The 23,366-nt window shown below is 41.8% G+C and overlaps 1 protein-coding gene and 1 pseudogene across 1 annotated transcript; both read left to right on the top strand.

Annotated features, from left to right (window-relative positions):
• Positions 1–313: 313 nt before the first annotated feature.
• On the top strand, positions 314–14,540 carry LOC123485041 (basement membrane-specific heparan sulfate proteoglycan core protein-like). The gene is made up of 24 exons (XM_045215894.1): positions 314–404; positions 969–1,013; positions 1,400–1,711; positions 2,415–2,687; positions 2,833–3,117; positions 3,459–3,722; positions 3,952–4,265; positions 4,616–4,847; positions 5,077–5,361; positions 7,015–7,392; positions 7,580–7,846; positions 7,946–8,254; positions 8,337–8,615; positions 8,782–9,024; positions 9,479–9,604; positions 9,727–9,751; positions 9,840–9,937; positions 10,104–10,154; positions 10,264–10,347; positions 12,105–12,167; positions 12,295–12,369; positions 12,560–12,622; positions 13,386–13,460; positions 14,533–14,540. Exons 1-24 carry the CDS (start codon positions 374–376, stop codon positions 14,538–14,540), a joined length of 4,185 nt encoding a protein of 1,394 aa, XP_045071829.1. The 5' UTR covers positions 314–373.
• Positions 14,541–20,779: 6,239 nt separating this feature from the next.
• Positions 20,780–23,366, top strand: part of LOC123485046 — a 7,465-nt pseudogene continuing 4,878 nt past the window's right edge.

The raw sequence follows: 23,366 nt of genomic DNA, 5'->3' as shown, positions 1-23,366 counted from the left end.
GGTGGCTGAAGTTGTTATATGTCTTTTGAGGGCAGTGGAACAACTGAGGTTAGCTGGCTAGGCTTGACAATTTAGCAAAGGGCCTTCAAGCATCTATTCTAATCTCATTCCATCCTCCTTTCCTCCAATAAAGAGGAAGGAACCAGTGTGAGATTTTGCAGTGTGGGGCCATACAGAGAAGTTGGTCAGAAAATAAACACGCCTTTAACCGCTACTATTTTTTCTCACAGTCTTTGTACATGTCTGTAGAATGCTTCTCTCTCGTTTTCTCTGTGTGACGGTAAAGAGGCATGAACTAATCGGTCTTTCATCTTATAGGAAGTAGAGGGGTTTGTCAGAAGAACTGTAGTTCAGAGATCGTTGGCAGGACAGAATGGAACACACCTTGCTCTGTGTGCTACTCTGTAAGTACTGAGTTAGTGTGTTTGTGTATCAACACTAATTACCTGATGTACTAAGGCTTTGATTGAACAAAGGTATAAGACAATCATGTAAATGAAGACAGTTTCAATGCTTTAGCTTGTTTGTGTCTTTTATCCCTAATTGATAAAACAGTTCAAATGCTTATTAGTAAATGGTACTAAAGTGGGATTGCAGGACATGGTACATCAGTGGCCATTTAAAGCTGCAGTCCGTAATTGAAACTACCACAAAATGGCCACCCTGCCACTTGTTGTGGTATACGGCTGAGGAATGGGGCTAGGGGAATTCATTCATGTACATTGTTTGTTTACACTGACATTGTTAACAAACATTGTCATAAAATAACAGTAGATTTTGAGTTATGATGGGATATGACAGTTGTACTACCCTTATGGAAAAACGACACGAATTTCACATGATAACGTGTTTCACAGCTAAAAGTTAAACTGTTCAAGAATGAATGGCTATTATTCAGTAACATGTATATGGCATGTTGTTATTAATTTTAAGCTAATATTGGTGCAATGTGACTTTCTTTGTTGTAGTGCTGAGTACACTCATCAACTCTGGACACTCTGAAGATGATGATGGTAGATATTTGTTCACTTCATCAAGCCTCCATCTCTTAATGCTTCATTCTATTTCTTTATTTGTGATTTTTAAAGCTGCTTTCGGCTGGACATATGTTGTGGTTTTAATGTCTCAAAATAACATGTGTAACGCAACTGTTCCATGCTGGTTTGATTTAACATGTGTAAGGCAATTGTATCATGCAGGTTTGATTTTAATATGTGTAAGGCAGTTGTTTCATGCTGGTTTGATTTAACATATGTAAGGCAATTGTTTCATGCTGGTTTTATTTGGTCAGAAAATCACAAAGGCTGTTCTGACCATACACCCCAACAGCTCCCAGTTACAGTAGCTACTCATGTATCCAGTTTAGGTCATATGTCTAATCTGTGATATGTTTTCACAGCTCTGCCCAAAGCTACACTGACTGTGAAGCCAAACCCTGCATACACTGGAGAGACAGTTACTCTGACGTGTTCAGTAGGGTCTGACAGTAGCTGGAGCTATCAGTGGTTAAAAGACAGGAATGATAATGTAGTATCCCAGTCTGGTTACAGTAACATTGGAGTCTCTCACACCATCAGTAGAGCTGGTGTGTCTGACCAGGGTCAGTACTGGTGTGAAGGGAACACAGTGTCTAGACCCACATATTCACTACCAAGTGATCTTGTCACTCTCACTGTAAAAGGTGAATTACTTTGTTGTGTTTTTTTGTCATAAAGATGGACACTATTGATATTGAATCAATCATGGGCTGTGTGTCAGTATTCTTAGTTATAACAGCAAAAATACAGGGAACTTCCAAAATAAATAAAGAACCAACATAAATTGTTTTTATAGGGCGTTGGGCCTCTAGCCAGAACAGCTTCAATGGCATAGATTCTAAGTGTCTGTGGTGTTTTGTTGATGGTGGTGGAAAACACTGTCTCAGGCAACACTCCACAATCTAACATAAGTGGTCAATTGGGTTGAGATCTGGAGACTGAGACGGCCATGGAATATGATTTACATCGTTGTCATGCTCATCAAACCATTCAGGGACCACTCGTGCCCTGTGGATGTGGGCATTGTCATCCTATGGGGGCATTGCCATGGTAGCCAAAATAAAGGGCAACTGTGCCTGCCCAGTATTTTCATACATGACACTAAGCATGATGGGATGGTCATTGCTTGGGAATTGCTCAGGAACCACACCTGCGGGAAGCACCTCCTTACAATATACTTTGCATCCCTCATTTACTCAAGTGTTTCCTTTATTTTGCCAGTTACCTGTAAATTCCCCCCCCAAAAAATCTAATTTCATATAATAATTTAATAAATATGGTGATCAAACTTTGGAAAGATTGGTGAACTAAAATCATTTAATCATGATAGAGCAGATTCTATGTATGACTCAACTAACTTCATGTGTCTTTCCACAGCTCTGCCCATATCCTCCGTGAGTGTCTCTCCTCAGGGTCTCCTCTACTCTGGAGAGACAGTCACTCTGCAGTGTGTCATACCAGGCTACACAGACTGGACGTACTACTGGTACAAAAACAACCAAAGCCTTCCTGATGAGACCAGTAAAATCATTGATATCACCATCCCCATCACTCAGCCTGGTCTGGTTGGTCAGTACAGATGTGAGGGGACGAGGACAGATCGGCCCCAGACGTCACAACCCAGTGGTGACATCACTATCAGTGTCACTGGTGAGTTCACTTGTGATGCTCCATATCTAACTGGACGTCCCTAATTATGAGTAAAACTCTTCTTTGCCATTTGAAAATAAATTTGAAATAGCTACTAATGTATCCACTTTAGGTAATATGTCTAATCTGTGATATGTTTTCACAGCTCTGCCCAAAGCTACACTGACTGTGAAGCCAAACCCTGCATACACTGGAGAGACAGTTACTCTGACGTGTTCAGTAGGGTCTGACAGTAGCTGGAGCTATCAGTGGTACAAAGACAGGAATGATAATGTAGTATCCCTGTCTGGCAGACACACTATAACAGGAGACACCCTCACCATCAGTAGAGCTGGTGTGTCTGACCAGGGTCAGTACTGGTGTCAGGGAGAGATCCGGTCCAGATCCATATCATCAATCATCAGTGATCCTGTCACTATCACCCTGAATGGTAAAAAAATAAATACAAATAACAGTAGGGAGGCTATATACAGGGGGTACCGGTACAGAGTCAATGTGCAGGGGCACAGTTATATGTAACTGTTTGGCCATTCAACTGCCAATATTTGTCTATGGAGATTCTATTGCTGTGTGCTCAATTTTACACACCTGTCAGCAACGGGTTTGGCTGAAATAGCCAAATCTACTCATTTGAAGGGGTGTCCACATACTTTTGTATATATTGTGTATATGTCTAAAATAATAGTTACTGTACTACTTACTGAAGTCAGATCATACTTTGGAAAGATTGGTGCTCTGACTGCATTTGTCTTCATATAACTGTTTCCACAGCTCTGCCCATGGCCTCAGTGAAGATAGTCACTCCTCAGGGTCTCCTCTACCCTGGAGAGACAGTCACTCTGCAGTGTGACATATCAGACTACACCGACTGGACGTACCACTGGTTCAGAGACAACCAAGTGCTTCCCCTTCAGAACAGAAACACCATCACCATCTCACTCCCTCACCAGGCTGGTCACTACAACTGTGATGGGAGGAGGAGCGGTCGGCCCCAGAATTCATATGGCAGCTTTTCTCTCCCCATCATCATCACGGGTGAGCTCACTGTTTGTCTTCAATCTAGACTTTCTAAATTCAGAGCCACTGAGGGTTAACATAAATGTATACACCGTAGACACACTTAATATAAATATACTGTAAACACTGTAAATTCTAACTGAATGGAGTCAACATACCATATGTAAAATAGACTTGAATCACAACGTTACAGAAACAGCTGAATTACCAGCCATGTATTAAGATGTTTTGTGCTCTGTTTCCTCAGCTCTTCCCAAAGCTACACTGACTGTAAAACCCAACCCTGTGTTCCCTGGAGAGACAGTTACTCTGACGTGTTCAGTAGGGTCTGACAGTAGCTGGAGCTATCAGTGGTACAAAGACAGGAATTATAATGTAGTATCCCAGTCTGTCAGACACACTATAACAGGAGACACCCTCACCATCAGTAGAGCTGCTGAGTCTGACCAGGGTCTCTACTGGTGTCAGGGAGAGAACCGGTCCAGATCCATTTCATCAATCATCAGTGATCCTGTCAGAGTCACCCTGAATGGTAAAAAAATAAATACAAATAACAGTAGGGAGGCTATATACAGGGGGTACCGGTACAGAGTCAATGTGCAGGGGCACAGTTATATGTAACTGTTTGGCCATTCAACTGCCAATATTTGTCTATGGAGATTCTATTGCTGTGTGCTCAATTTTACACACCTGTCAGCAACGGGTTTGGCTGAAATAGCCAAATCTACTCATTTGAAGGGGTGTCCACATACTTTTGTATATATCGTGTATATGTCTAAAATAATAGTTACCGTACTACTTACTGAAGTCAGATCATACTTTGGAAATATTGGTGCTCTGACTGCATTTGTCTTCATATAACTGTTTCCACAGCTCTGCCCATGGCCTCAGTGAAGATAGTCACTCCTCAGGGTCTCCTCTACCCTGGAGATACAGTCACTCTGCAGTGTGACATATCATACTACACAGACTGGACGTACCGCTGGCTCAGAGACAACCAAGTGCTTCCCATTCAGACCAGAAACACCATCTCCATCACCATCTCACTCCCTCACCAGGCTGGTCAGTACAACTGTGTTGGGAGGAGGAGCGGTCGGCCTCAGAATTCATATGTCAGCTTTTCTCTCCCCATCATCATCACGGGTGAGCTCACTGTTTGTCTTCAATCTAGACTTTCTAAATTCAGAGCCACTTAGGGTTAATATAAATGTATACAGCATAAACACACTTAATATAAATATACTGTATACACTGTCAATTCTAACTGAATGGAGTCAACATACCATATGTAAAATAGACTTGAATCACAACGTTACAGAAACAGCTGAATTACCAAGCATGTATTAAGATGTTTTGTGCTCTGTTTCCTCAGCTCTTCCCAAAGCTACACTGACTGTAAAACCCAACCCTGTGTTCCCTGGAGAGACAGTTACTCTGACGTGTTCAACACGGTCTGACAGTAGATGGAGATATATGTGGTACAAAGACAGGAATTATTATGTAGTATCCCAGTCTGTCAGACACACTATAACAGGAGACACCCTCACCATCAGTAGTGTTGCTGAGTCTGACCAGGGTCAGTACTGGTGTCAGGGAGAGATCCGGTCCAGATCCATATCATCAATCATCAGTGATCCTGTCAGAGTCACCCTGAATGGTGAGTAATTTTGTTGTCATGAAGATGGACACTATTTATATTGAGTCAATCATGTAGACATGGTCGTTTTGTAAGTACAGAACATCACCAGAAGTATGTGGACACGTTGAACATCTCATTCCAATATCATCGGTACTCCCTTTGCTGCTATAACAGCCTCCACTGTTCTGAGAAAGGCTTTCCACTAGATATTGGAACATTGCTGTGGGGACTTGCTTCCATTGAGCCACACAAGCATTAGTGAGGTGGAGCACTGATATTGGGCGATTAGGCCTGGCTCGCAGTCGGCGTTCCAATTCATCCCAAAGGGTTGAGGTCAGGGCTCTGTGCAGGCCAGTCAAGATCTTCCACACCGATCTCAACAAACCATATCTGTATGGACCTCGATTTGTGCACGGGGGCATTGTCATGCTGAAACAGGAAAGGGCCTTCCCCAAACTGTTGCCACAAAGTTGGAAGCACAGAATTGTCTAGAATGTCATTGTATGCTGTAGCGTTAAGATTTCCCTTCACTGGAACTAAGGGGCCTAGCCCAAACCATGAAAAACAGCCCCAGACCATTATTCCTCCTCCACCAAACGTTACAGTTGGAACTATGCATTCGGGCAGGTAGCGTTCTCCTGGCATCAGCCAAACCCAGATTCGTCCGTCGGACTGCCAGATTGTGAAGAGTTCATCACTCCAGAGAACGCGTTTCCACTGCTCCAGAGTCCAATGGCGGCAAGCGTTACACCACTCCAGCTGACGCTTGGCATTGCGCATGGTGATATTAGCCTTGTGTGCGGCTGCTCAGCCATGGAACCCCATATCATGAAGCTCCCAACTAACATTTATTGTGCTGACGTTGCTTCCAGAGGCAGTTTGGAACGCAGTAGTGAGTGTTTCAACCCGAGGACAGATTATTTTTACGCGCTACGTGCTTCAGCACTCGGCGGTCCCGTTTTGTGAGCTTGTGTGGCCTTCCACTTTGCAGCTGAGCCATTGTTGCTCCTAGACGTTTCCACTTCACAATAAAAACACTTACAGTTGAAGTACCACGGCAGCTCTACCATGGCAGACATTTGACAAACTGACTTGTTAGAAAGGTGGCGTTCTATGACGGTGTCACGTTGAAAGCTGAGCTCTTCAGTAAGGCAATTCTTCTGCCATTGTTTGTCTATGGGGATTGCATGGCTGTTAGCTCGATTTTATACACCTGTCAGCAACGGGTGTGGCTGAAATAGCCGAATCCATTAATCCAGGCTTGAATTCAGATTTTTTGTGTCTGTTTCCTCAGCTATGCCCAAAGCTACACTGACTGTGAAGCCAAACCCTGCATACACTGGAGAGAAAGTGACTCTGACGTGTTCAACAGAGTCTCACAGTGACTGGAGCTATCAGTGGTTCAAAGACAGGAATGATAATTTAGTATCCCAGTCTGAGTTACAGTAACAGGAGACACTCTCACCATCAGTAGAGCTGCTGAGTCTGACCAGGGTCAGTACTGGTGTGAAGGGAACAGAGTGTCTAGACCCACATCCTCACTACCAAGTGATCCTGTCACTCTCACTGTTAAAGGTACATTACTTTGTTCTGTTCTCTCTCTTGTCATGCAGATAGATAGACACTGTTGTTGTTGAGTCAATCATGTAGACATTTTTTGTGTGCCTGTAGACTATTCTGCCTCACTGAGTTTTGAACCTTTACCAATCAAGAGGACATATCATGCAGCAGATCAGATCCATGTTTTCCAGATGCATCACACACATTTCTTGATTCCAACAGATAGTCGTCCGACGGCTACACTGAGTTTAGACCAAGCGAACGTATTCACAGGTGACAGAGTGACACTGACCTGTACAGTAGAGTCTTATGGATGGAAGTTTTACTGGTACAGACACAGACCAGACTCTACACCAGTAACCTCAACCTCTGGATACTCCTACAGCAGAGTCAGTGTCTCTGATGGAGGACAGTACTGGTGCAGAGCTGGGAGAGGAGACCGAGTCTACTATACCCTGTACAGTGACCCAGTCCAGATAAACATTACTGGTGAGTCTAAAACTGTTTTATGATAAACGGCTGCTATTGTATATGGATATAAAGTAATCTAAGGTGTAATATTTGGTCTGCTCATTGTAACAATTATAGCTAACATGAGTAGACCTTTTGATAAATAAAGACATTTACAATTGTGCAACTGTTTATTCAGTTAGTTGTCTGTGTTGTGTCTATGCAGAGAGACCTGTAGCTGTTCTGACCCTCCAACCGAACTGGACCCAGATATTTAGAGGAGAGACTGTTACTATGAGATGTGACATACAGGGAGGAGACACTGACTGGGGGTATGAGTGGTATACAAATGGTTATTCAGTCTTCTCTAATACAAAGTCTGAGTACAGAATCAGTCCTGTCAACGTGTCTAGCAGTGGTTCATATACCTGTAAGGGTGTAAAGGGAAGGACGTTCTCCAAGACCAGTGATGCTGTACAACTGACTCTCTCTGGTAAGTCTATCTAATCATGTAAACATCTCCATGGGTAACAATAATCATTGATAAGACTGAAAGTTAGAAAACTCAAACATGTCCTCTGTCTGATCACAGATCAACCTAAGGCTGTTCTGAGTATCTATCCTCAGTGGCTGAACCCTGGAGACTCAGTGTCTCTGAGCTGTGAAGTTGACAAGACGTCTACAGGCTGGAGGTTCTCCTGGTACAGGACGGTTCCCACTTTAACAGAGCAGTCCTACTCTTTTCAGCATCTTCCAGAAGCAGGCAATGGGACTACTGAAGACTCCTACACTCTGATCCCTGCTGTTCCTACTCCCACAGGAGGATATGTGTGTAGAGCTGGGAGAGGAGACCCAGTCTATGACACACTCTACAGTGAACCTCAGTTTCTCTGGTCAGGAGGTAACTAACTGCATTGAATCATATTTAAGTTACCCTCATGTGTGTATATAACTATAGGTTTGACGCTGTCTCTCCGTTTCAGATCTGCAGCCTTCAGTGTCTCTCAGAATAAGTCCCAACACAACACAACACTTTACATCAAAGTCTCTCTCACTGAGCTGTGAGGAGAAGGGGAACTCTACTGGATGGAGACTGATGAGCTACAGAGAGAGAGGAGTGACGTCAGGGTGTGGCTCTAACTGGGGATCAATAACAGGGTCCACATGTACCATCAGCTACACATACACATGGTCCAGTGGATTGTTCTGGTGTGAGTCTGGATCAGGAGAGTACAGTAATGCTGTCAACATCACAGTAAATGGTACGTCTATTGTACAACACTCACTAACATTTCTACATATATATGATAGGATGTTCAATTCTCTATCTGAATGATTGCATCTCATAAATACAAGCTCATAAGACGTTGATGTATTGTGAGGGATGACTCCAGATTTACAGTATTATTTCTATATTATGTTACACAGATGGTGATGTGATCCTGGAGAGCCCTGTCCATCCTGTGACTGAAGGAGACTTTGTGACTCTGAGTTGTAAATACCGGAAAGTCAGCTCAAACTTCAAAGCTGATTTCTACAAAGATGGAGTACTCATCAAGAATGAGACCACAGGAGAGATGACCATCCCTACAGTATCCAAGTCAGATGAAGGATTCTATAAGTGTAAATCTGGTCAAGGAGAATCACCAGAGAGCTGGGTGACAGTGAGAGGTGAGAAAACATTTAAGTTCACAAGTTAGTTCACAAGTTAGTTACCTTTTTATTATCTGTGTAAAAAACATGTCATTTAACCCTCCCGTTGTCCTAGGGTCAAAATGACCCGCCACTGTGTTGAACCAACTTTATTTAATTTTTATATTTTTTGGATCATTTGTGAGAAGGAGGCAGTGAGACTTTAAAGAAAGTATCACTGCCTCCTTCTCACAAATGATCCCAAAAATATAACAATTTAATAAAGTTGGTTCAACACAGTGGCGGGTCATTTTGACCCTAGGACAACGGGAGGGTTAAGTGTTGATGTTAATATAGTTTTAGATTTGCACTCCCCTAGAAAATATGATCTCTCAACTAAATTGTCAAAAGATGGGCCAGCCTACTTTCTTTTCATGCTCTATACTCTAAACCAATATAACCTCTATCAGAGTCTGTGCTGTTCTCTCTCCAGTCTCTCCAGTCGTAGCTCCTGGATCCTCTACATCAGTCCTAGTAGGAGTGGTTGTGGGTCTGGTTGTTGCTGGTGTTCTACTGGTCATTCTCCTGGTCCTGCTGTGGAGAAATCAAAACAACAAAGGTGATACTTTGGCTGTTTCTCATTTAATACAAAACATTCTATTACATGTTTAGGAGAGATATTTCTAAATATACCTTTTTGAAGAAAGTTCAGTACATAACACAATGCGTTTGTCATTACAGGTTCCTGTTTCATCAGAATATTCTGGTGAGTACACCTGTCTCTCAACTATATTGATATGTACAGTATAACATCTTCTCTGTGCTTCCTATGCTGAGTATCTCTCTCCCTGTAGGCCCCCTCAGCCCCAGAGCACCAACCAGGACCCCCAACAGGACCAAGGATCTACCCAGGGCCAGGCTCCTGATACTGGGTATACACATCAGCAGCATGGTCAGTCTCTCAGCCCAGACCTCTACCACTCTCCTCTCTCTGTAACCTCATACACTGACTCATCAACATCCACTTTGTTTACAACATGTTACCGTACAATGTGTCCCTAGTCAAGTTAAGGGATAATCAACCTAACTAACCTGCCTCTCTCTTCTTTGACCAACAGGTGACGCTAACATCTACGATACGATCAATCCCTCAGACAACAATGATAATGGTAGTGTAATGTAATGTTTTCAGTATGAATGTGTAGTAGCCTGCTTCTCTTCATTTAATATGACATGTAGAGTTTGACTAAGTGGAGGTGTTTGTGTATTATGTCTCAGATGCTGCTGGTGCTTCTGCTGCTGGACCAAGTCATGTGACTTACGCCCAGATTCAACTGAACAAGTTGGACAAGAAAAAGAAAGGTGACTCTCAACTGTGACATATATTGAGAAAAAAATTGTAGCAGTGTATCTAAGATGAGTTACAATGTGTACATATATATATACACACACACTACCGTTCAAAAGTTTGGGGTCACTTAGAAATGTCCTTGTTTTCAAAAGAAAATATAATTATTTGTCCATTAAAATAACATCAAATTGATCATAAATACAATGTAGACATTGTTAAGGTTGTAAATGGCTATTGTAGTTGAAAACGGCTGATTTTTTATGAAATATTTACATAGGCGTACAGAGGCCCATTATCAGCAACCATCAGTCCTGTGTTCCAATGGCACATTGTGTTTGCTAATCCAAGTTTATCATTTTAAAAGGCTAATTGATCATTAGAAAACCATTTTGCAATTATGTTAGCACAGCTGAAAACTGTTGTGCTGAATAAAGAAGCAATAAAACTGGCCTTCTTGAGACTAGTTGAGTATCTGGAGCATCAGCAATTGTGGGTTTGATTACAGGCTCAAAATGGCCAGAAACAAATAACTTTCTTCTGAAACTCGTCAGTCTATTCTTGTTCTGAGAAATGAAGGCTATTCCATGCGAGAAATTGCCAAGAAACTGAAGATCTCGTACAACGCTGTGTACTACTCCCTTCACAGAACAGCGCAAACTGGCTCTAACCAGAATAGAAAGAGGAGTGGGAGGCCCCGGTGCACAACTGAGCAAGAGGACAAATACATTAGAGTGTCTAGTTTGAGAAACAGACACCTCACAGGTCCTCAACTGGCAGCTTCATTAAATAGTACCCGCAAAACACCAGTCTCAACGTCAACAGTGAAGAGGCCATTCCGGGATGCTGACCTTCTAGGCAGAGTTGCAAAGAAAAAGCCATATCTCAGACTGGCCAATAAAAATAAAAGATAAAGATGGGCAAAACAACACAGACACTGGACAGAGGAATCGAAGTTTGAGGTGTTCGGATCACAAAGAAGAACATTTGTGAGACGCAGACCAAATGAAAAGATGCTGGAGGAGTGCTTGATGCCACCTGTCAAGCATGGTGGAGGCAATGTGATGGTCTGGGGGTGCTTTGGTGGTGTTAAAGTGGGATATTTGTACAGGGTAAAAGGGATATTGAAGAAGGAAGGCTATCACTCCATTTTGCAACGCCATGCCATACCCTGTGGATGGCGCTTGATTGGAGCCAATTTCCTCCTACAACAGAGAATAACCCAAAGCACAGCTCCAAACTATATAAAAACTATTAAGCAGTCAGCTGGTATTCTGTATATAATGGAGTGGCCAGCACAGTCACAGGATCTCAACCCTATTGAGCTGTTGTGGGAGCAGCTTGACCGTATGGTACGTAAGAAGTGGTGATCAAGCCAATCCAACTTGTGGGAGGTGCTTCAGGAAGCATGGGGTGAAATCTCTTCAGATTACCTCAACAAAATGACAACTAGAATGCCAAAGGTCTGCAAGGCTGTTATTGCTGCAAATTGAGGATTATTTGACGAAAGCAAAGTTTGAAGGACACAATTATTATTTATATAAAAAAATAATTATTTCTAACCTTGTCAATGACTACATTTCCTATGCATTTTGCTATATTTCCTATTCAAACTCATTTCATGAATGTTTTCATGTAAAACAAGGACATTTCTAACTGACCCCAAACCTTTGAACAGTAGTGTATATATATATACTTTATATATGACACACACACACGTATAATAATATATAAATATATTTACAAGTTCTCTGTACTTCTTCCTCCTCAGTAAAGAGAGATTATCCAAAAGAAAATCCTGTCTACTCTGAGGTGAAGACAGGGAAAGCCACTGGTAAGAACCATTATACAGGTTGGCAGTCATTAAAACCTTAATTCGTAATTTCTGAGTTTGTGATGAAGAGGTCGAATATGCAATAAGCTAATTCCTTCATTTGTTGACTGGAAATGTCCATTGTCAGCAGCAGCTGGACCTGTTGATGTGACCTATGCTGAGGTTGACCTCCAAAAGAAGGTCAAAGCCAAGAAGAAGAGAGGTAAGACTAGACATCCCTCCCTCCATATTCCCCCTATCAGAACCTCACTCCTATTTGACCCATATTAAAAGCTGTATTCTCTATGTAACGGATCATCATGACCTCATACCTTTAACGGTGTATTGTATAACTGTATATTATTCTGTATAACTGTAACATTATGCTGATGTTTTATCCTCACCCCCTATAGAAACAGCAATCCCACCTGAGGCAGAACCTGTCTATTCTCTAGTGAAGCCATACACAGACCCCGGTAAGACTTAATCAACAATCTATTGAAAGGGTATGAAACTATATCTAAGTATGTCCTAAGAAACTGGTGAGAAATAATTTCTGATCACATTACCTTTTTATCATTGTCACGTACGTTAAGGAACGGGACGGACCAAGGTGCAGCGTGAACGGCGAACATGTTTATTAACTAATAAACACACAAAACAGTAACCAAAACAACAAACTTAACCGTGACGGCCCAAAGGCTAACACACAAGCCTAAACATGAACCTAACAAAATCCCACAACACAGGCAGGAAAACTGGCTGCCTAAGTATGATCCCCAATCAGAGACAACGAGCGACAGCTGTCTCTGATTGGGAACCACACCCGGCCAAACATAGAAATACAAAACCTAGAATATATTCACACTCTGGCCAAACTAGCTAGAGTTCTATAGGCCAGGGCGTGACAATCATCAGTGTGATGAACTATGGATTATAGTGTTGATGTTAACATACATTTGGATTTGCACTCCCATAGCAAATTATCTCCTAAATATTGTCAAAACATTCAGGCCGGCCTATTGGAATCTCTACATTTCACTATTGTATTTGTATTCTCTCTACTCCAGAGGTGGACAAACGTTTTATTTTATTTTCTCAAACATAATTTGCCCACCCCTTCTCTACACCTATATTACCTCTCTCTGAGCCTGATTATGTTTTTCTGTTTCGAATGAAGAGGCAGCATATGCATTAAGCTAATTTCTGCATTTGTTGACTGCAAATGTCCATTGTCAGAAGCAGCTGGTCCTGTTGATGTGACCTATGCTGAGGTTGACCTCCAAAAGAATGTCAAAGCCAAGAAGAAGAGAGGTAAGACTAGACATCCCTCCCTCCATATTCCCCCTATCAGAACCTCACTCCTCTTTGACCCATATTGAATAAATGTTTATTATTCTGTACATTATTCTGGATATTATTATGGATATTATTATGGATATTATTATTGATATTATTCTGGATATAACTATTATATTATGCTGATGTTTATCCTCCTACATAAACAGCAACCCCACCAGTAGCAGATTCAGTCTATTCTCAAGTAAAGCCACACAAAGCCACAGGTAAGACTAATAGCCATATGCTATTGACACGAATACAGGTGTAGGATCTTAATTTGACCAGTTTCTCACAGAATGAAAATACTCCTGCAGCAAAAGGATATGTGAATTATTGTGTGTATTAGAATGCATGGACATTTTTGTAGGGCTTGATACATCTGTATTTAGGGAAATTCAAGTCTGAAATTCTGAAGTGGAAATACAAAACTTTAGAAGCCTCTTTTAAACCTTGAATACACTACGAGTTTGTATTTCATACTGTGCAGGAAATGTTCTGCAACAACAGGATGATCATATTAAGATGCTACACCTGTATTATACTTATTGAGCTAATGCTTTGATATCAAAGTATACTGCATCTATTTAAAGTATACCTCTAAAAAAACGTTGTGTGGTGATATGTTACAGGTCCTTGAGGGAGGTGGAGGGATATATCACTTTGTGTGGTGATATGTTACAGGTCCTTGAAGGAAATGGAGGGATATATAACTTTGTGTGGTGATATGTTACAGGTCCTTGAGGGAGATGGAGGGATATATAACTTTGTGTGGTGATATGTTACAGGTCCTTGAGGGAGATGGAGGGATAAATAACTTTGTGTGGTGATATGTTACAGGTCCTTGAGGGAGATGGAGGGATAAATCACTTTGTGTGGTGATATGTTACAAGTCCTTGAGGGAGATGGAGGGATAAATACCTTCGTGTGGTGATAAGTTACAGGTCCTTGAGGGAGCTGGAGGGATACATCACTTTGTGTGGTGATATGTTACAGGTCCTTGAAGGAAATGGAGGGATTTATCACTTTGTGTTGTGATCTGTTACAGGTCCTTGAGGGAGCTGGAGGGATAAATCACTTTGTGTGGTGATCTGTTACAGGTCCTTGAGGGAGATGGAGGGACACACCATCAGAGGAGGAGCAGGAGAAACCTGGGAACATGGATTATGCACACAAACACACACAAACACACACACACACAATAACACATTGTAAACTCAGCAAAAAAAGGATCGTCATCTCACTGTCAACTGTGTTTATTTTCACCAAACTTAACATGTGTAAATATTTGTATGAACATAAAAAGATTCAACAACTGAGACATAAACAGAAATTGAATAATGTGTCCCTGAACAAAAGGGGGGTCAAATTCAAAAGTAACAGTCAGTATCTGTTGTGGCCACCAGCTGCAGTAAGCACTGCAGTGCATCTCCTCCTCATGGACTGCACCAGATTTGCCAGTTCTTGCTGTGAGACGTTATCCCACTCTTACACCAAGGCACCTGCAAGTTCCCGGACATTTCTGGGGGGAATGGCCCTAGCCCTCACCCTCCGATCCAACAGGTCCCAGACGTGCTCAATAGTATTGAGATCCGGGCTCTTCGCTGGCCAAGGCAGAACACTGACATTCCTGTCTTGCAGGAAATCACGCACAGAACGAGCAGTATGGCTGGTGGCATTGTCATGCTGGAGGGTCATGTCAGGATGAGCCTGCAGGAAGTGTACCATTTTATTTGATTTGATAAGGAAGGAGGATGACTTCCCTGTAACGCACAGCGTTGATATTGCCTGCAATGACAACAAGCTCAGTCCGATGATGCTGTGACACACCGCCCCAGACAATGACGGACTCTCCACCTCCAAATCGATCCCGCTCCAGAGTACAGGCCTCAGTGTAACGCTCATTCCTTCGACGATAAACGCGAATCCGACCATCAACCCTGATGAGACAAAAACGTGACTCGTCAGTGAAGAGCACTTTTTGCCAGTCCTGTCTGGTCCAGCGACGGTGGGTTTGTGCCCATAGGTGACGTTGTTGCTGGTGATGTCTGGTGAGGACCTGCCTTACAACAGGCCTACAAGCCCTCAGAACAGCCTCTCTCAGCCTATTGTGGACAGTCTGAGCACTGATGGAGGGATTGTGCGTTCCTGGTGTAACTCGGGCAGTTGTTGTTGCCATCCTGTACCTGTCCCGCAGGTGTGATGTTCGGATGTACCGATCCTGTGCAGGTGTTGTTACACGTGTCTCCCTGTAGCGCTGTCTTAGGCGTCTCACAGTCGGACATTGCAATTTATTGCCCTGGCCAGATCTGCAGTCCTCATGCCTCCTTGCAGCATGCCTAAGGCCCCTGGGCATCTTTCTTTTGGTGTTTTTCAGTCAGTAAAAAAGGCCACTTTAGTGTCCTAAGTTTTCATAACTGTGACCTTAATTGCCTACCGTCTGTAAGCTGTTAGTGTCTTAACGACCGTTCCACAGGTGCATGTTCATTAATTGTTTATGGTTAATTGAAAAAGCATGTGTTTAAACCCTTTACAATGAAGATCTGTGAAGTTATTTGGATTTTTACGAATTATCTTTGAAAGACACTGTCCTCAAAAAGGGACGTTTCTTTTTTTGCTGAGTTTACATGAAGGATTTGTATTAAAAAAAAAAAAAAAAAAAAAAAAAAACATTGTTTTTAATTAATCATGGTTTAATTGTGTATTACTGTAACAGTTTTTTAAACAGTTATATGGTGTAATGATTATGGATCTTATCTGCAGCTACAGCAATATAATCTGCTTTGTATTGAATTGTATTGTTTGTTGGTTAGTTCTTTTGTTTTGACATTTTAGTCATTTAGCAAACACTCTAATCCAGAGTGATTTATAGGAGCAATTAGGGTTAAGTGGCTTGCTCAAAGGCGCAGAGCGATTTTTCCCTTAGTCGGTCCGGGTATTCGAACCAGCAAACTTTTGCTTGCTCCTAAATACTAGGCTACCTGTTGCCCCAGTTCAGTAGACTTATGTTGCATAAATGGCAGTTAAAAGCTGAGTTGCTTATAGAAGAACAAACTAAAAACATAAACAAATGTATAAATTGTGAGAGTAATGGAACTGGACAAGATGACGGATGATCAGGGAAGCAGATCTGATGGCATTGAGAACTGAGGAAGCATTGATGGTCTGATGATCCTATGAGTGGAGGAGGGAGCCGGTCAGAGTAGAGAGACAGTCAGCAGCTGCCCCCCCATGTCCTCCGTGCTCTGGGTTGGTGATAGTTAGCTTAGCTGGCTAGCCACTCCTCTCCACTAACTCCATGTAGCACCACTTGGGTGATGCTATTATGCTGCCTCAAAGGCACTAGAAGCATAACATTAGCAGTCAGAGTATCTTATCCACTAGTCCCAGCCATCTCCTCATGCAGTCCTCTCACTTCTTCTGCTTCTCTCCAAGCCGGTGTTGTGGCATTCTAACCCATTCACATCCAAACAGTCTCCAAGCTAGTTTGGTAGGTAGCAAGTGAGCCAAACTGGCAAATTCAAACTTAAAACTCATTCAGGATGACCAATTAATTACGGATTCTGAATTACCAATTAAAAAACAAAAAGCTGATAGAAAAATGGCAAAAGAAAACGACTTAAAGTCCCAGCGCTGTCAAAAACGTGATTTTCCTGTGTTTTATATACACTGAGTATACCAAACATTAGGAACACCTACCTAATATTCAGTTTTCCCCTTTCCACTCAGACCACGCCCAGATATTCCTAGCTAAATTCTTGATTGTCAAATTGCGCTTTGCTCAGATTTATTTAATTTTTTTTGGATAATTTTAATTGAAAAAAATCACATGAAGATACTTAATTGTTACCCAGAAATTATTTGATATTGAGATAAAAATGTCTGCATTGGACCATTAAAAACAACTAAGGATTAAATGTACAAAAAAATTTATGGGATCGATGATCCATGGCTTCCATAGCGGCACCATCATGGCAATTTTGTATTTATTGTTTATGTTATCAATGTCTGAAATGTATTATCTTTGATTCATTATTTCTGTCATTCGATGATAGATTAACATATTTCTTTATGAATTTTACAGAATATTATCAGTATTATACATGTTTTTTTTCTATTCAACTGTACTTTTTGAATATCTATGCATTGTGCTTTTTAATAAACTTTAGTTTTCATCCAAGAGATGACATTAGTGCTTTCTTACAGTAAATGGATGTTGTCATCATTGTCAACTCTTTCATACAACCTGCTTTGGCCAGCCCTCCTTCAGCCTAATAAAGTTATTGGGCTTGTCAATGTATGAGTTAAATCTGTGATCGGTACATACATTTTGGGACTTTTAAATTAAAGACATACTCCGGAACTGTGGAAACTACAAAGTACACTACATGACAAAAAGTATGTGGAAACCTGCTAGTTGAACATCTAATTCCAAAATCATGGGCATTAATATGGAGTTGGTCCCCCCTTTGCTGCTATAACAGCCTCCACTCTTCTGGAAATGCTTTCCACTAGATGTTGGAGCATTGATGCAGAGACTTGTTTCCATTTAGCCACAAGAGCATTAGTGAGGTCGGACACTGATGTTTGTCGATTAGGTCTGACTCGCAGTCGGCGTTCCAATTCATCCCAAAGGTGTTCAATGGGGTTGAGGTCAGGGCTCTGTGCAGGCCAGCGGCGCAGCGGTCTGAGGCACTGCATCTCAGTGCTAGAGGCGTCACTACAGACCCTGGTTCAATTCCAGCTTGTATCACAATCCGGCCGTGATTGGGAGTCCCATAGGGCGGCGCACAATTGGCTCAGTGTTGGCCGGGGTAGGCTGTCATTGTAAATAAGAATTTGTTCTTATCTGACTTGCCTGGTTAAATATCTATTTTTATGTTCTTCCACACCAATTTCGACAAACCATTTCTGTATGGACCTCGCTTTGTGCCATAGGGCATTGTCATGCTGAAACAGGAAAGGGCATTCTCCAAACTTTTGCCACAAAGTTGGAAGCACAGAATCATCAAGAATGTCATTGTACGCTGTAGCGTTAAGATTTCCCTGTTGGAAAGGTGGATTCGTTGACAGTGACATGTTGAAAGTCACTCAGCTCTTCAGTAAGGTCATTCTACTTTAAATGTTTGTCTGTGGAGATTGCATGGCTGTGCGCTCGATTTTATACACCTGTCAGCAACGGGTGTGGCTGAAATAGCTGAATCCACTAATTTTAAGGGGTGTCCACATACTTTTGTGTATATGTACAGTAGTGTATTGTGTAGTATGAGCAGAACTACTGTCTTACCTTAATTACCCAGGAAGTCCCTAGTTTGACAGCGACTGTTTTTCTGGAAGCTGTGTTGTGCCATTTTCCCTACATTTCCCCCAAGTTGGCCAGCCCCCTAGCAATTTGAGTTCAACCAATGAGCTTCAGCCCCTCGCCATGTGAGTGACAGCTAGCAAGAGGCACATCATGAACCCACAGCAGAGTGAGAGAGAGAGCAATCTGCACATATGTGAAGTAGTATGCAATTTTCAAGGACCACTTTTGGCTTGTGAGCGATACTTTCACAACTACTGGCTAAAAAGTGTACAAAATTACCGGTTCATCTCTTTAATAATGTATACCCATTGAATCTTGAAGAATATAACTTATAAATGCCTCATGAGCTTAGTTCAACTGCTGTATCCCATCAGCTGAAGACCCATTGAGATTTTCATAATGACTTTTTAGGGAAGGGTGTGCTTGAAAAGGGCAGTTTTCTAATGTCCTCTCTGCAGCAGTTCTGAGGAGCTGGTCAGTACTGGTACTGTGTATCACTTCCTCTTTAACAAACCAGGAAAAGTGCTGGGGTGGCAACATTTCAGAGTTTTAACATCATTACTGATAACAAAACTCTATAATTGAATGTCTGGCATTTGATTGGAAAACCCCTGGTAATAAAACAGAATAGAATATTATAGACTATTATAGAATAGAATAGAATATAATAGAAGAGAATAGAAGAGAAGAGAAGAGAAGAGAAGAGAAGAGAAGAGAAGAGAAGAGAAGAGAAGAGAAGACAAGAGAAGACAAGAGAAGACAAGAGAAGACAAGAGAAGAGAAGAGAAGAGAAGAGAAGAGAAGAGAAGAGAAGAGAAGAGAAGAGAAGAGAAGAGAAGAGAAGAGAAGACAAGAGAAGACAAGAGAAGACAAGAGAAGAGAAGAGAAGAGAAGAGAAGAGAAGAGAAGAGAAGAGAAGAGAAGAGAAGAGAAGAGAAGAGAAGAGAAGAGAAGAGAAAAGAAGAGAAGAGAAGAGAAGAGAAGAGAAGAGAAGAGAAGAGAAGAGAAATATCAAAAGAGAACTCTCCAAACTAGTACTTTAGGTTGATCAGTTATGGTTTAGTTGCAACATCAGGAAATACTAACAGAAATACATATCAAGAACTTGAGACACGTGACATCCTTTCTCTGATAAAAATAGTGATGTGCAACATTTTATAACCGCCCCCTCATCTAAGAAAGCAAGGACCTCTCACTATACTTTAACATTAACCTGATGTAGTTCTACAACCAACACACACAAATGTCTTGTGTGTTTTAAAACTGAAATGTGATTGGAAATTGGAAAGAGGTCGTTCAAGTAAGCATAGATTTCCATACTTTTTCATAATGGTCCCCCGAGGGAATCGAACCCACAACCCTATTCCATTACTGTGCTACATTCCACGTGTAAACTACCTGACCAGGTCTTGCTCATATTCTCACCATCCTACAGACAAGGTCTTAATGACTAATGGCATCACTGTTCCAGTTAGGGGGATTCTGTGTCTGTGTTTATATCTATGTGGTCAGACAGACAGACAGACAGACAGACAGACCGACAGACAGACAGACTGTGTCTGTGTCACGGAGACCACCAGACAGGAAGTGACACAATATGTTACATGAAACGTAGAAGGGGGCCTTTGTCAGTAAGCTAGGACCCACTTCCTCACAAAAAACACACTGAACAATGAGCATGCAGGATAACTCATGCAAACCCTTCTGCAGGCATACGATGCCTACATGAAAATACACACACACACCGTTCTGATACCATCAGCCTGATCACCGCAGTAACAGACCCCAAACACACACTCCTCATTGTCTAACTCTCAAGCTGAGTGAAGGGGTATTTTCAGAGAACGACTATAGATTGTGACTTCCTTTTCAACTAACATACAGGCAGTCTTTTTTAGAACAGCAGCTCTCATCAAAATAAGTCTCTTCTCTCCCTTCTCTACTCTCTCTCTCTTCTCTGTGTGTTTTGGTGAGTCTAGCTAGCTACCAGTCAGTCACAGAGAGATAGGGAGGACGCACAGCCAGAGGAAACAGACACACAACACCTAACAGAGATGTCTGGTGGTCCCCTCTCCTGCTTCTCCAAACAGGGAATACTCCTACTCTCTATCCTCCACTATGGTTAGTATTGTATGGATTCTTTACTTTCTCCTGTTCATGTTTTGTATCTATTACATGTACTTGCTTGCATAATAAAGTTAGGAAAACTGTTCAACGGTTACCTTCCTTGTTGGTTTTAACATGGTGTGTGTTGATTGGAAAGTGCCTTGTCAGTGATTGGTTGGATATCTCAAAACATTGACTTTATTACTGTGTGATAACACCTCTGACTATATTCAGACACACATATATGGTGTTTTGATAATGCATTTTTTTATGAAACACATTCCGTCTGTGATGGTGTGGTTGGATCAATAGCTTTTGCAGTGCCTCTGGAAAGCAGGAGATCTTACGATCATGTTCTAGATGCATGTAATTCATAAAATTTAAGGTGATACTGGATTGTATCCAATGTTTTTAAGGCGTCCCTTACAAAAATATTCGCTATCACTTTATTTGGATAGTCCCAAGTAGGTAGTTTGTAGATGGTTTGTAGATGTTCAATAACTGTCAACAACATTTCCACTAACTATCTACTAACCCTAACCCTAGCCCTAACTCTAACTTTAACCCTTATCCTAACCTTAACCTTTACCCTAACCATTATTCTAAACCTAACCTTAACTTAAACTTAGCAAGCAGTTGTTTTTCAACAGATAGTTTGTTGATAGTATGACCATCTGTAGATCATCTACAGTGCATTCGGAAAGTATTCAGACCACCTCCCTTTTTCCACATTCTCTTAGGTTACACCCCTATTCTAAAATGGAATCAATAAATACAAATTCTCATCAATCTACGTACAATACCCCATTATAACAATGCGAAAACAGGTTTTTAGAAATTTTTGCAAATGTATTAAAAATGAAAAAACAGATACCTTACAGGACCTCAGACTGGGGCGACGGTTCACCTTCCAACAGGACAACAACCCTAAGCATTCAGAACCTATGCTATGAGAATCGAAATTATATTCAGGTGCATCCTTTTTCCATTGATAATCCATGAGATGTATTTACAACTTGATTGGAGTCCACCTGCGGTAAATTCAATTGATTTGACATGATTTGGAAAGGCACACACCTGTCTCTATATAAGGTCCCACAGTTGACAGTGCATGTCAGAGCAAAAACCAAGCCATGAGGTCGAAGGAATTGTCCGTAGAGCTCCGAGACAGGATTGTGTCGAGGCACAGATCTGTGGAATGTTACCAAAAAATGTCTGCAGCAATGAAGGTCCCCAAGAACACAGCGGCCTCGATCATTCTTAAATGGAAGAAGTTTGGAACCATCAAGACTCTTCCTAGAGCTGGCCGCCCGGCCAAACTGAGCAATCAGGGGAGAAGGGCCTTGGTCAGTGAGGTGACTGAGAACCCAATGTTCACTCTGACAGAGCTCCAGAGTTATTCTGTGGAGATGGGCGAAACTTCCATAAGGACAACCATCTCTGCAGCACTCTACCAATAAGGCCTTTATGGTAGAGTGGCCAGATGGAAGCCACTCCTCAGTAAAAGGCACAAGACAGCCCGCTTGGAGTTTGCCAAAAGGAACCTAAAGGACTCTCAGACCATGAGAAACAAGATTCTCTGGTCTGATGAAACCAAGATTGAACTTTTTGGCCTGAATGCGAAGCGTCACATCTGGAAGAAACCTGGCACCATCCCTATAGTGAAGCATGGTGGTGTCAGCATCATGCTATGTTGTTTTTTTTCAGCGGCAAGGACTGGGAGATTAGTCAGGATCGAAGGAAAGACGAACGCCGCAAAGTACAAAGAGGTCATTGATGAAAACCTGCTCCAGAGCGCTCAGGACCTCAGACTGGGGCGACGGTTCACCTTCCAACAGGACAACAACCCTAAGCACACAGCCAAGACAACGCAGGAGTGACTTTGGGACAAGTCTCTGAATGTCCTTGAGTGGCCCAGCCAGAGCCCAGACTTGAACCCGATCGAACATCTCTGGAGAGACCTGAATATAGCTGTGCAGTGACGCTCTCCATCCAACCTGAGGATCTGCTGAGAAGAATGGAGAAACTCCCCAAATACAGGTGTGCCAAGCTTGTAGCATCATACCTAAGAAGATTTGAGGCTGTAATCGCTGCCAAAGGTGCTTCAACAAAGTACTGAGTAAAGGGTCTGAATACTTATGTAAATGTGATATTTCCGTTTTTACATTTTAATTAATTTGTACACATTTCTAAAAACCTGTGTTTGCTTTGTCATTATGGGGTATTTTGTGTAGATTGATGAGGGAAAAATAACAATTGAACCAATTTTAGAATAAGGCTGTAACGTAACAAAATGTGAAAAAAGTCATGAGGTCTGAATACATTCCGAATGCACTATATATGGTACTATCCAAATAAAGTGTGACCAAACAACTTGTCTGTGGGACAAGAACAACTGCTATTATGTCCTACATATTAAAGTTTGCGTCATTGAAAACTGCATTCTTTTTTTCATAATTAATGAAAGAAGA

The sequence above is a fragment of the Coregonus clupeaformis genome, unplaced genomic scaffold (genome assembly GCF_020615455.1).
Source record: "Coregonus clupeaformis isolate EN_2021a unplaced genomic scaffold, ASM2061545v1 scaf0545, whole genome shotgun sequence".
In the NCBI taxonomy this organism is placed as follows: domain Eukaryota; kingdom Metazoa; phylum Chordata; class Actinopteri; order Salmoniformes; family Salmonidae; genus Coregonus; species Coregonus clupeaformis.
Note: the sequence above shows the minus strand (reverse complement) of the source record. Positions and strands in the feature narration are given on the sequence as shown.